The 13,226-nt window shown below is 45.9% G+C and overlaps 1 protein-coding gene across 1 annotated transcript in view; it reads left to right on the forward strand.

The window, feature by feature from the left end:
- The window catches only part of LOC118375787 (oxidation resistance protein 1-like), a 187,258-nt gene that overhangs the window by 140,369 nt on the left and 33,663 nt on the right, over positions 1 to 13,226 (forward strand). The window contains exon 5 of the mRNA XM_052494526.1: positions 12,913 to 13,020. Coding sequence (XP_052350486.1) covers positions 12,913 to 13,020 — 108 coding nt within the window. The remainder of the gene's footprint in view (positions 1 to 12,912; positions 13,021 to 13,226) is intronic.

The raw sequence follows: 13,226 nt of genomic DNA on the forward strand, positions 1-13,226 counted from the left end.
ACCAGAATGGGCCACTGTTTCAGGCTTTTCACATCTGTATGTATGTGAGAGAGGGAGTTGTCACAATAACTACTCTGAGGAGCAGCAGTCAAATGTCAACGCATGTACTGCAGCTCCACTATCTTCTCACCTACTATAGCACCATGCTTATTGGAGATGTAGTAGTCATGGCAATGCCATGTTCTGTTAGCTTCTTCTAGGCCAATGTATGTGTCCCATATGGTTCCTATAAGGGATGTAATGAATCAGCATATGCATCGGCCCCTGGTTCAGATGTTTAAGTAGCAACGGTTATCAAAACTTTTTTAAACAATTCTAATAGAAACAACAGTTGGGCAATGGATGAAGATACACCCAAGTTTTTGTATTGTTAAAATCCATCAAATATTAACTGAGTTATAACACACAAAACATTTTACTGGTACGGACAAATAATGGAGTTCTGTGATTTTGGAGGGAATTCAGGTAATTTATTGTACTTTTTAAAAATAATTTGTTGACATAAAAATAATGATAGGTGCCTAATTTGCAGAAATACACTGCGTATTTGCATATATCCATAAATTAACATAAAGGAGGAGAACAGGGCTGCAACCACAAAACACCTGCTCTTGTCACACCCTGGTCTTAGTATTTTGTGTTTTCTTTATTATTTCGGTCTGGCCAGGGTTTGACATGGGTTTATTATGTGGTGTGTTTAGTATTGTTTTGTTTCGTAGGTTTTGGGATTGTGGCTTAGTGGGGTTTTCTAGCATAGTCTATGGCTGTCTGAATTGGTTCTCAATCAGAGGCAGGTGATTATCATTGTCTCTGATTGGGAGCCATATTTAGGCAGCCATATTCTTTGAGTGTTTCGTGGGTGATTGTTCCTGTCTCTGTGTTAGTTGTCACCAGATAGGCTGTATAGGTTTTCACATTCCGTTTGTTGTTTTTGTATTGTTCGTGTTTCATCATTATTAAACATGTATCAAAATTACCACGCTGCATTTTGGTCTGACTCTCCTTCACCGCAAGAAAACCGTAACAGAATCACCCACCACAACAGGACCAAGCGGCGTGGTGACAGGCAGCGGCAGGAGGAGCAGCGATCACAGGACTTCTGGACTTGGGAGGAGATATTGGACGGAAAATGACCCTGGTCACAGCCTGGAGAATATCTCCGCCCCAAAGAAGAACTGGAGGCGGGGAAAGCGGAGAGGCGCTGGTATGAGCAGGCAGCACGGCGACGCGGATGGAAGCCCGAGAGTCAGCCCCAAAAATGTATTGGGAGGAGGCTCACAGGGAGTATGGCTACGCCAGGTAGGAGACCTGCGCAAACTTCCTGTGCTTACCGGGGGGCTAAAGAGACCGGGCAGGCACCGTGTTATGCTGTGGAGCGCACGGTGTCTCCAGTGCGGGTGCATAGCCCGGTGCGGTACATACCAGCTACTCGTATTGGCCGGGCTAGAGTAAGCATCGAGCCAGGTAAGGTTGGGCAGGCTCGGTGCTCAAGAGCTCCAGTGTGCCTGCACGGTCCGGTCTATCCAGTGCCACGTCCACACACCAGTCCTCCGGTGGCAGCACACCGCACCAGGCTTCCTGTGCGTGTTCTCGGCCCAGTACCACCAGTGCCAGCACCACGCACCAGGCCTTCAGTGCGCCTCGCCTGTTCAGCGCTTCCAGAGCCTTTCTCCTCTCCAGCGCTGTCGGAGTCTCCCACCTGTTTAGCGCAGCCAGAGCTGCCAGTCTGCATGGAGCAGCCAGAGCTGCCAGTCTGCATGGAGCAGCCAGAGCTGCCAGTCTGCATGGAGCAGCCAGAGCTGCCAGTCTGCATGGAGCAGCCAGAGCTGCCAGTCTACATGGAGCAGCCAGAGCTGCCAGTCTGCATGGAGCAGCCAGAGCTGCCAGTCTGCATGGAGCAGCCAGAGTTGCCAGTCTGCATGGAGCAGCCAGAGCTGTCAGTCTGCATGGAGCAGCCAGAGCTGCCAGTCTGCATGGAGCAGCTAGAGTCGCCAGTCAGCCAGGATCCGCCAGTCAGCCAGGATCTTCCAGATCCGCCAGTCAGCCAGGATCCGCCAGTCAGCCAGGATCTGCCAGAACCACCAGCTAGCCAGGATCTGCCAGAGCCAACTACCTGCCTGAGCTTCATCTCAGTACTGGGCTTCCTCTCAGTACTGGGCTTCCCCTCAGTGCCGATCTACCCCTCAGTCCCGAGCTTCCCCTCAGTCCCGAGCTTCCCCTCAGTCCCGAGCTGACCCTCAGTCCCGAGCTGACCCTCAGTCCCGAGCTGCCCCTCAGTCCCGAGCTGCCCCTCAGTCCAGTGGGGTTCTTGGTGAGGTTTACTAGGACAAGGTCGGCGGCGAGGGTCGCCAATCAAAGGACGCGTTACAAGGGGACTAAGACTTGGTTGGAGTGGGGTCCACGTCCCGCGCCGGAGCCGCCACCGTGGACAGACGCCCACCCGGACCCTCCCCTATGGGTTTAGGTAGGGGGGGGTTCTGTCACGCCCTGGTCTTAGTATTTTGTGTTTTCTTTATTATTTCGGTCAGGCCAGGGTGTGACATGGGTTTATTATGTGGTGTGTTTAGTATTGGGGTTTTCGTAGGTTTTGGGATTGTGGCTTAGTGGGGGTTTCTAGCATAGTCTATGGCTGTCTGAATTGGTTCTCAATCAGAGGCAGGTGATTATCGTTGTCTCTGATTGGGAGCCATATTTAGGCAGCCATATTCTTTGAGTATGTCGTGGGTGATTGTTCCTGTCTCTGTGTTAGTTGTCACCAGATAGGCTATATAGGTTTTCACATTCCGTTTGTTGTTTTTGTATTGTTCGTGTTTCATCATTATTAAACATGTATCAAAATTACCACGCTGCATTTTGGTCCGACTCTCCTTCACCGCAAGAAAACCGTAACAGCTCTGTCTACCCTACGTGTACTCACCTGCTCTGTCCACACTACCTGCTCTGTCCACCCTACCTGCTCTGCCTACCCTACCTGCACTCACCTGCTCTCTCTACCCTACCTGCTCTGTCAACCCTACCTGTACTCACCTGCTCTGTCCACCCTACCTGTACTCACCTGCTCGGTCTACCCTGCCTGCTCTGTCTACCCTACCTGCTCTGTCTACCCTACCTGTACTCACCTGCTCTGTCTACCCTACCTGCTCTGTCTACCCTACCTGTACTCACCTGCTCTGTCTACCCTGCCTGCTCTGTCCACCCTACCTGCTCTGTCTACCCTACCTGCTCTGTCTACCCTACCTGTACTCACCTGCTCTGTCTACCCTACCTGCTCTGTCTACCCTACCTGTACTCACCTGCTCTGTCTACCCTACCTGCTCTGTCCACCCTACCTGCTCTGTCCACCCTACCTGCTCTGTCCACCCTACCTGCTCTGTCCACCCTACCTGCTCTGTCCACACTACCTGCTCTGTCCACCCTACCTGCTCTGCCTACCCTACCTGCACTCACCTGCTCTCTCTACCCTACCTGCTCTGTCAACCCTACCTGTACTCACCTGCTCTGTCCACCCTACCTGTACTCACCTTCTCTGTCTACCCTGCCTGCTCTGTCTACCCTACCTGCTCTGTCTACCCTACCTGTACTCACCTGCTCTGTCTACCCTACCTGCTCTGTCTACCCTGCATGCTCTGTCTACCCTGCATGCTCTGTCTACCCTGCATGCTCTGTCTACCCTGCATGCTCTGTCTACCCTACCTGCTCTGTCCAGCCTGCCTGCTCTGTCTACCCTACCTGCTCTGTCTACCCTACCTGCTCTGTCTACCATACCTGCACTGTCTACCCTACCTGCTCTGTCTACCATACCTGCACTCACCTGCTCTGTCTACCCTACCTGCTCTGTCTACCCTACCAGCACTCACCTGCTCTGTTACCCTACCTGCTCTGTTACCCTACCTGATCTCACCTGCTCTGTCTACCCTACCTTCTGTCTACCCTACCTGTACTCACCTGCTCTGTCTACCCTACCAGCACTCACCTTCTCTGTCTACCCTACCAGCACTCACCTTCTCTGTCTACCCTACCAGCACTCACCTGCTCTGTCTACCCTACCAGCACTCACCTGCTCTGTTACCCTACCTGCTCTGTCTACCCTACCAGCACTCACCTGCTCTGTCTACCCTACCTGCACTCACCTGCACTGTCTACCCTACCTGCACTGTCTACCCTACCTGCTCTGTCTACCCTACCTGCTCTGTCTACCCTACCTGCTCTGTCTACCCTACCTGCACTGTCTACCCTACCTGCTCTGTCTACCCTACCTGCTCTGTCTACCCTACCAGCACTCACCTGCTCTGTCTACCCTACCTGCACTCACCTGCTCTGTCTACCCGACCTGCTCTGTCTACCCGACCTGCTCTGTCTACCCTACCTGCACTCACCTGCACTGTCTAGACTGCCTCATGAATTACTGTTGTTGTCACTTTCTCTTGCATAATTCAACAAGTGTGTCAATAGAAGGATACCCTCAGATTAAAAATCAGATTCAAGGTCTCCTCTGCTGTTCTGTGTCCTCTGCCTCTGACTGGGAGAATGTCTGTCCTAGCTGTCAGTTGTAATGGCTGTAAAATTAGGCATCTGAATGATAAACAACGATACAGCAGTAGCACACACAATGCATGCCATTAGGGTGGTAAAGACAAAGTCGCTATGGCAACTGTCATCCCATATGCACATATCCAGGCTTCATCAGACAGGCTGCATTGAAAGCCTCTGGAGCGATAGTCCTTCTGATATTCCATTCTGGATGATTAAACCATTTGCAGAACATATAATCTATATTCATTCCTGTTTGATTAAAAACGTGTGCGAAAGGAACAATTTCAGGTAACGCAGTAACATGATTGGTTATGGCGTGGATTTTGAGAGTGGAGGCGCAGTCTATTCAGCCATGACGCACAGTGACCATATGCACATGGAATGCGAAAGATACCATTTTATTTGTCACATGCACCGACTACTATTACCGTGAAATGCTAACTTACAAGCCCTTTCCTCTAGCGGAACCCCCAATTTCAAAACAACAAAAATCTCATAATTAAAATTCCTCAAGCATACAAGTATTTTACACTATTTTAAAGATACATTCTCGTTAATCCAGCCACAGTGTCTGATTTCAAAAAGGATTTACAGTGAAAGCACCACAAACAATTATGTTAGGTCACCACCAAGCAACAGAAAAACACAGCCATTTTCCCAGAGTCACAAAAAGCAGAAATAGAGATCAAATTAATCACGAACCTTTGATGATCTTCATCAGATAACCCTCATAGGAATTCATGTTACACAATACATGTATGTTTTGTTTGATGAAGTTCATATTTATATAAAAAAACGGACTTTACATTGGCGCCTTACGTTCAGTAGTTCTAAAACATGCAGTGATTATGCAGAGAGCCACATCAATTTACAGAAATACTCATAATAAACATTGATAAAGATACAACTATTATCCATGGAACTTTAGATAAACTTCTCCTTAATGCAACCGCTGTGTCAGATTTTTTTTTTAACTACAGAGAAAGCAAACCATGCAATAATCTGAGTACAGCCTTTAGACAATAAAGCAGCCAAAAAGATACCCGCCATATTGGGTAGTCAACATTACTCAGAAATAGCATTTTAAATATTCACTTACCTATGATGAGATGATCTTCATCAGAATGCACTCCCAGGAATCCCAGTTCCACCATAAATGTTTGATTTGTTCGATAATGTCCATCAGTTATGTCCAAATATCTTATTTTGTTAGGGCGTTTGGTAAACAAATCCAAAAGCGCGTTCAGGTTGCGCAGGATGTCGGACGAAAAGTTCAAAAAGTTCCGTTACAGCCCGTAGAAACATGCCAAACTAAGTATGGAATCAATCCCTTCCTTTAGAGTAGAATCCTCAAAACAGGTTCTAAATACTGTTGACTAGTGGAAGCCTTGGGAATTTAAACATGACTAATATCCCACTGTATCTTCAATTTGAGTTGAAAAACTACAAACCTCAGATTTCCCACTTCCTGGTTCGATTTTTTTCTCAGGTTTTTTCCTGCCATATGAGTTCTGTTATACTCACAGACATCATTCAAACAGTTTTAGAAACTTCAGAGTTTTTTTAACTAATTATATGCACATTCTAGCTTTTACGGCTGAGTAGCAAGCAGCTTAATTTGGGCACGTTTTTCATCCAGGCTACCCAATACTGCCCCCTACCCCAAAGGAGTTAATAACCAACCATGCAGTTAAGAAAATAGAAATAAACTAAAGTAAAAAAATAATGTCAATGAGTGGGGGTACAGGTTAGTCGAGGTAATTTGTACATGTAGGTAGAGGTAAAGTGACTATGCATAGTTAATAAACAGCGAGTAGCAGCAGATGCAAATTAATTACTTAAAAATCATACGATGTGAATTTCTGGATTTTTGTTTTAGATTCCGTCTCTCACAGTTGAAGTGTACCTATGATAAACATTACAGACCTCTACATGCTTTGTAAGTAGGGAAACCTGCAAAATCGGCAGTGTATCAAATACTTGTTCTCCCCACTGTATATGTGATCCCCAATCAGAGACAACGATAGACAGCTGCCTATGTGCCTAAAAAACCCTCCATGTAGGCTATGCCTAAAAATCCCTCCATGTAGGCTATGCCTAAAAAAACGCCCATGTAGTCTATATGCCTAAAAAACGCCCATGTAGTCTATATGCCTAAAAAACCCTCCATGTAGTTGTCACGTTCTGTCCATCGTTCGTATGTGTTTTCCTTGTTTTAGTGTTGGTCAGGACGTGAGCTGGGTGGGCATTCTATGTCGTGTGTCTGGTTTGTCTATTTCTATGTTTGGCCTGATATGGTTCTCAATCAGAGGCAGGTGTTAGTCATTGTCTCTGATTGGGAACCATATTTAGGTAGCCTGTTTTGTGTTGGGTTTTGTGGGTGATTGTTCCTGTCTCTGTGTTTTGCACCAGATAGGGCTGTTTTTGGTTTTCCAAGTTTATTGTTTTTGTAGTGTTCATGTTTATCCGTGTTTATTAAACATGAGTCAATATAACCAAGTTGCGTTTTGGTCCTCCTCTACTTCACCACAACAGGAAAACCCTGACAGTAGTCTATACTGTATGCCAAAAAAAACTCCATGTAGTCTATACTGTATGCCTAAAAAACCCTCCATGTAGGCCATGCCTAAAAATAACTCAATGTAGGCTATATGCCTAAAAAACCCTCCATGTAGTCTATATGCCTAAAAAAACCTCCATGCAGGCTATGCCTAAAAAACCTACATGTAGACTATATGCCCCCAAAAAACCTCCATGTAGTCTATATGCCTAAAAAAACGCCCATGTAGGCTATATACCTAGAAACCCCTCCATGTAGGCTATATGCCTAAAAAAAACTCCATGTAGTCTATATGCCTAAAAAACCCTCCATGTAGGCTATATACCTAGAAAACACTCCATGTAGGCTATATGCCTAAAAAAAACTCCATGTAGTCTATATGCCTAAAAAACCCTTCCATGTCGTCTATATGCCTAAAACACCCTTCCATGTAGTCTATATGCCTAAAAAACCCTCCATGTAGTCTATATGCCTAGAAAACCCTCCATGTAGGCTATATGCCTAAAAAAAACTCCATGTAGTCTATATGCCTAAAAAACCCTCCATGTAGGCTATATACCTAGAAAACACTCCATGTAGGCTATATGCCTAAAAAAAAACTCCATGTAGTCTATATGCCTAAAAAACCCTTCCATGTCGTCTATATGCCTAAAACACCCTTCCATGTAGTCTATATGCCTAAAAAACCCTCCATGTAGTCTATATGCCTAAAAAACCCCCCATGTAGTCTATATGCCTAAAAAACCCTCCATGTAGTCTATATGCCTAAAAAACCCTCCATGTAGTCTATATGCCTAAAAAACCCTCCATGTAGTCTATATGCCTAAAAAACCCTCCATGTAGTCTATATGCCTAAAAAACCCTCCATGTAGTCTATATGCCTAAAAAACCCTTCCATGTCGTCTATATGCCTAAAAAACCCTTCCATGTCGTCTATATGCCTAAAAAACCCTTCCATGTCATCTATATGCCTAAAACACCCTTCCATGTAGTCTATATGCCTAAAAAACCCTTCCATGTCATCTATATGCCTAAACACCCTTCCATGTAGTCTATATGCCTAAAAAACCCTCCATGTAGGCTATATGCCTAAAAAAACCTCCATGTAGGCTATATGCCTAAAAAACCCTCCATGTAGTCTATATGCCAAAAAGAACCTCCATGTAGTCTATATGCCTAAAAAACCTTCCATGTCGTCTATATGCCTAAAAAACCCTTCCATGTCGTCTATATGCCTAAAACACCCTTCCATGTCATCTATATGCCTAAAACACCCTTCCATGTAGCCTATATGCCTAAAAAACCCTCCATGTCATCTATATGCCTAAAAAACCCTTCCATGTCGTCTATATGCCTAAAACACCCTTCCATGTAGTCTATATGCCTAAAAAACCCTTCCATGTCATCTATATGCCTAAACACCCTTCCATGTAGTCTATATGCCTAAAAAACCCTCCATGTAGTCTATATGCCTAAAACACCCTTCCATGTAGTCTATATGCCTAAAAAACCCTTCCATGTCGTCTATATGCCTAAAACACCCTTCCATGTAGTCTATATGCCTAAATACCCTCCATGTAGTCTATATGCCTAAAAAACCCTTCCATGTAGTCTATATGCCTAAAACACCCTTCCATGTAGTCTATATGCCTAAATACCCTCCATGTAGTCTATATGCCTAAAACACCCTTCCATGTAGTCTATATGCCTAAATACCCTCCATGTAGTCTATATGCCTAAAACACCCTTCCATGTAGTCTATATGCCTAAATACCCTCCATGTAGTCTATATGCCTAAAACACCCTTCCATGTAGTCTATATGCCTAAAACACCCTTCCATGTAGTCTATATGCCTAAAACACCCTTCCATGTAGTCTATATGCCTAAAACACCCTTCCATGTAGTCTATATGCCTAAAACACCCTTCCATGTAGTATATATGCCTAAAAACCCCTCCATGTAGTCTATATGCCTAAAAAACCCTTCCATATAGTCTATATGCCTAAAACACCCTTCCATGTAGTCTATATGCCTAAAAAACCCTCCATGTAGTCTATATGCCTAAAACACCCTTCCATGCCGTCTATATACCTAAAACACCCTTCCATGTAGTCTATATGCCTAAAAACCCCTCCATGTAGTCTATATGCCTAAAACACCCTTCCATGTAGTCAATATGCCTAAAAAACCCTTCCATGTAGTCTATATGCCTAAAAAACCCTCCATGTAGTCTATATGCCTAAAACACCCTTCCATGTCATCTATATGCCTAAACACCCTTCCATGTCGTCTATATGCCTAAAACACCCTTCCATGTAGTCTATATGCCTAAAAAACCCTCCATGTAGTCTATATGCCTAAAACACCCTCCCATGCCGTCTATATGCCTAAAACACCCTTCCATGTAGTCTATATGCCTAAAACACCCTTCCATGTAGTCTATATGCCTAAAAAACCCTTCCATGTAGTCTATATGCCTAAAACACCCTCCCATGCCGTCTATATGCCTAAAACACCCTTCCATGTAGTCTATATGCCTAAAACACCCTTCCATGTAGTCTATATGCCTAAAACACCCTTCCATGTAGTCTATATGCCTAAAACACCCTTCCATGTAGTCTATATGCCTAAAACACACTTCCATGTAGTCTATATGCCTAAAACACCCTCCCATGTAGTCTATATGCCTAAAACACCCTTCCATGTCGTCTATATGCCTAAAAACCCCTCCATGTAGTCTATATGCCTAAAAAACCCTTCCATGTCGTCTATATGCCTAAAAAACCCTCCATGTAGTCTATATGCCTAAAGAAATTAGATGATCCAGTGACACTCGTATTTAGAAACATTCAAGTTATGTTCATGTGACATTATTATATTTTTAAAACATTTAGTTTGATTAAAGAACAAGCCCTTACAGTCTACCCTTACCCTAGCTTATCGTTCTTATCCTGGCCATGCATAGGCCAAGTAGCCTATTCATTAAAAGGTTTCTAAATGGTCTCCTTTTGCTGTCATGCTTTTGCATTGTTCACAATTCACATAGGACTATCTGCAGTGCATAGGATACTCTACTCCACTCAGCTTGTATCCATCCCCATTTCCAAAGAGCTCCTCTTGTCTGGTTACCAAAGACACGCTCCTCCACAAACATATTGAAATGACGGGAGCCTAGTGTTTTGTATTTGAAGAGAAGTGCGATGTGTAAAGGCCTATACTTGTTGAAGTCAGTTACAACAATGTTGACTGTCAACCCTCCAAACATATTGATCAAACACTGGATGTTTTTTCTTCAATAGCCAATGCTATTGAATAAACTGTATCAATCCACAATGGACTAGGAAGAGCTATTCTGTGCCCCCAGCCGAACTAGAGTCGATGACAACGCAAAGACCGCCAATAACCGACAGAATTTGGGACAACGGCATGCCGCATTAAGCCATGAAACACTCGTCACACTTAGAATTGATTTATTCATCAAAACCCAGCCTTTCCGTGCTAACGTCAGCTATTCCTCTCATAATTACAGCAGTGAAAACAGCAGAAGTATTCCTGACCCACCCCGGGACCTATAGCCCTACCGCCAGCGCTAAGATTTACCATTGAATTAGGTTTGTTAAAATAGAGCCCTGGGTTGTTCTTTTACCTGACAAGCATATGGTCCTCTTTTTAACAGGTTCTTTGGAGAACTTTGGCCTGGAGTCATACACAATCTTGTGTTTTTCTCCCCGACAGTTAATCCACAGATAAAAAAGGAAAACTAGTTTTGTTTTTAGTTAGTTATCTTGAATTACTCTCTCCTCGTTGGTTTGTCAAGCATCCACACGGGTTTGGGTTTTCTGATATCCAATAAGGATGGGACTTGCAGAGCGTGGAGTTTCTCAAATAGAACCAAGTACTATTTTACCACTTGGCGAGTCAGATGCTAGTTCACACGTGTGAGCGGTGTGGGTGAATTGATAAAATAACATGTATGTGTGCATTTATTTGGCAACGCTCGTGCATGCAACATGGCCGTTGTGGTTTGCCTGTAAGGCTGAGCTTCTGTTTTTGTAGCATTTGCAAATTATTCTGTTGGTGTCATATGTGACTGTCACAGACACAATATTCCTGCTTTATTCATCTTCCAATGTGTCTGTTGAGTTCTTCTGACACACACTACCTGCTTGCACTGCTTATGACTCTGTGTATGTGGGTGTGGGTGTACATGGTGTGCGTGCGTGGCGTGTGTGTGCGTTTTTCTGTCTTTCCGTCTAGGCCCAAGACTGTCCTCCTGTCTGGGGAGAGGTTGTTTATCTTACGAGTTTAGAAGAGCAGACAATGACATTCATGTTGTTTTGAATTGTTTCCTTCTTCTGTCCTATGAAGTCACCTGACTGAGCCAGTCTCATGACTGTTACACAGCCCCATGATCCACCATTATACAACTCAGAGTCACTGTCAGCAGCCCAGTTTTTATACACACACACCGTCTGTTCGGTTCCCCTGGCTCTCCCACGAGCCCCCTCTCCCACGAGCCCCCTCTCCCACGATCCCCCTCTCCCACGAGCCCCCTCTCCCACGAGCCCCCTCTGCCACGAGCCCCTCTCCCACGAGCCCCCTCTCCCACGAGCCCCCTCTCCCACGATCCCCTCTCCCACGAGCCCCTCTCCCACGAGCTCCCACGAGCCCCCTCTGCCACGAGCCCCCTCTCCCACGCGCCCCCTCTCCCACGAGCCCCCTCTCCCACGAGCCCCCTCTCCCACGATCCCCCTCTCCCACGAGCCCCTCTCCCACGAGCTCCCACGAGCCCCTCTGCCACGAGCCCCCTCTCCCACAAGCCCCCTCTCCCACAAGCCCCCTCTCCCACGAGCCCCTCTCCCACGCGCCCCCTCTCCCCCGAGCCCCCTCTCCCACGAGCCCCCTCTCCCACGAGCCCCCTCTCCCACGAGCCCCTCTCCCACGAGCCCCCTCTCCCACGAGCCCCCTCTGCCACGAGCCCCCTCTGCCACGAGCCCCCTCTCCCACGAGCCCCCTCTCCCACACACTAGGAGTTCTTGACATCCCTGTCATTGTTAGTTGGTAGGCAGAACCCCACAGGACTTGTGAGTTATTTACCAGCTCAGACACGTCTCTGTAGTGCAGTTATATAGCTACCAGAAAAATCTGGCTAATGCACTTTAAAGGACACAGCTGGCTACAGGAAGTAGATCGAATAGTTGCAAGTCTGCCTCAATGTCAACCCACACAGGCTGTTAGATCTGTGACACTCAGTCTGCATCCTCTAAAAGACATTGAAATAGCACACATACAGTACTGTACAAGCTGTAGGCCTATAGTATAATGTATGTAAATGACATCCTGCGTCCCTCTTTACTAAGTTTGTTGACTGGGCCACTGGGTCCACTGGGCCAAATATACTAAGATGTCAACCAAACTGGATGATGATTGAATGTGAGCGTCAGGTGTTTGCCTGGTGGGTTGGTATCATGTGAGTAAGGTCGTATGGTGAAACAAGGCTCATATTGACATTCATGTAAACATATGCTATTCCTTACCTCCAGTTAGTGTAGTCAGTGGTGCTGTTGATGAACAGCCCTAATTCACCATCTCCAGTTTAATACACTACTACACTACACCAAGCCAGTCTGAATACACTACTGCACTACACCAAGCCAGTCTGAATACACTCTTACACACGACGTCCATGTTAATCTCTGAGAGGGGAAGATAAGACAGCAGAGTTTCTCTCCTTCTCATGTGGGACCCAGGAGGACCAGCCAGCACAGTACAAGAGTTTTGATATTCTGTGCTTCTCTTCTGTTTTGTGGTCCTCCAGGTGGAGACGCGGGACACACTGAACAACATAGCGCTCAAGTTTGACACCACACCCAACGAGCTGGTTCAGCTCAACAAGCTGTTCTCCAGAGCCGTCTGCCCTGGCCAGGTGTGAAAACGATTTACTGTACACTCATCACTGGTTTCTTCCTTTCAAAGATCCCTTGAGCAGCACCTTTTTGTTCCAGCCCCACACTAGCACGCCTTATTCAAATAGTCAACTACTGTAGTCACAAACCCCTTGATTAGGTTGAATCAGGTGTGCTAATACTGGGCTGTAACACAAAAGTACAGTCCTGGAGGAGTTCCCTGAGG

Source organism: Oncorhynchus keta, chromosome 34 (assembly GCF_023373465.1).
Source record: "Oncorhynchus keta strain PuntledgeMale-10-30-2019 chromosome 34, Oket_V2, whole genome shotgun sequence".
NCBI classification, from domain to species: Eukaryota; Metazoa; Chordata; class Actinopteri; order Salmoniformes; family Salmonidae; genus Oncorhynchus; species Oncorhynchus keta.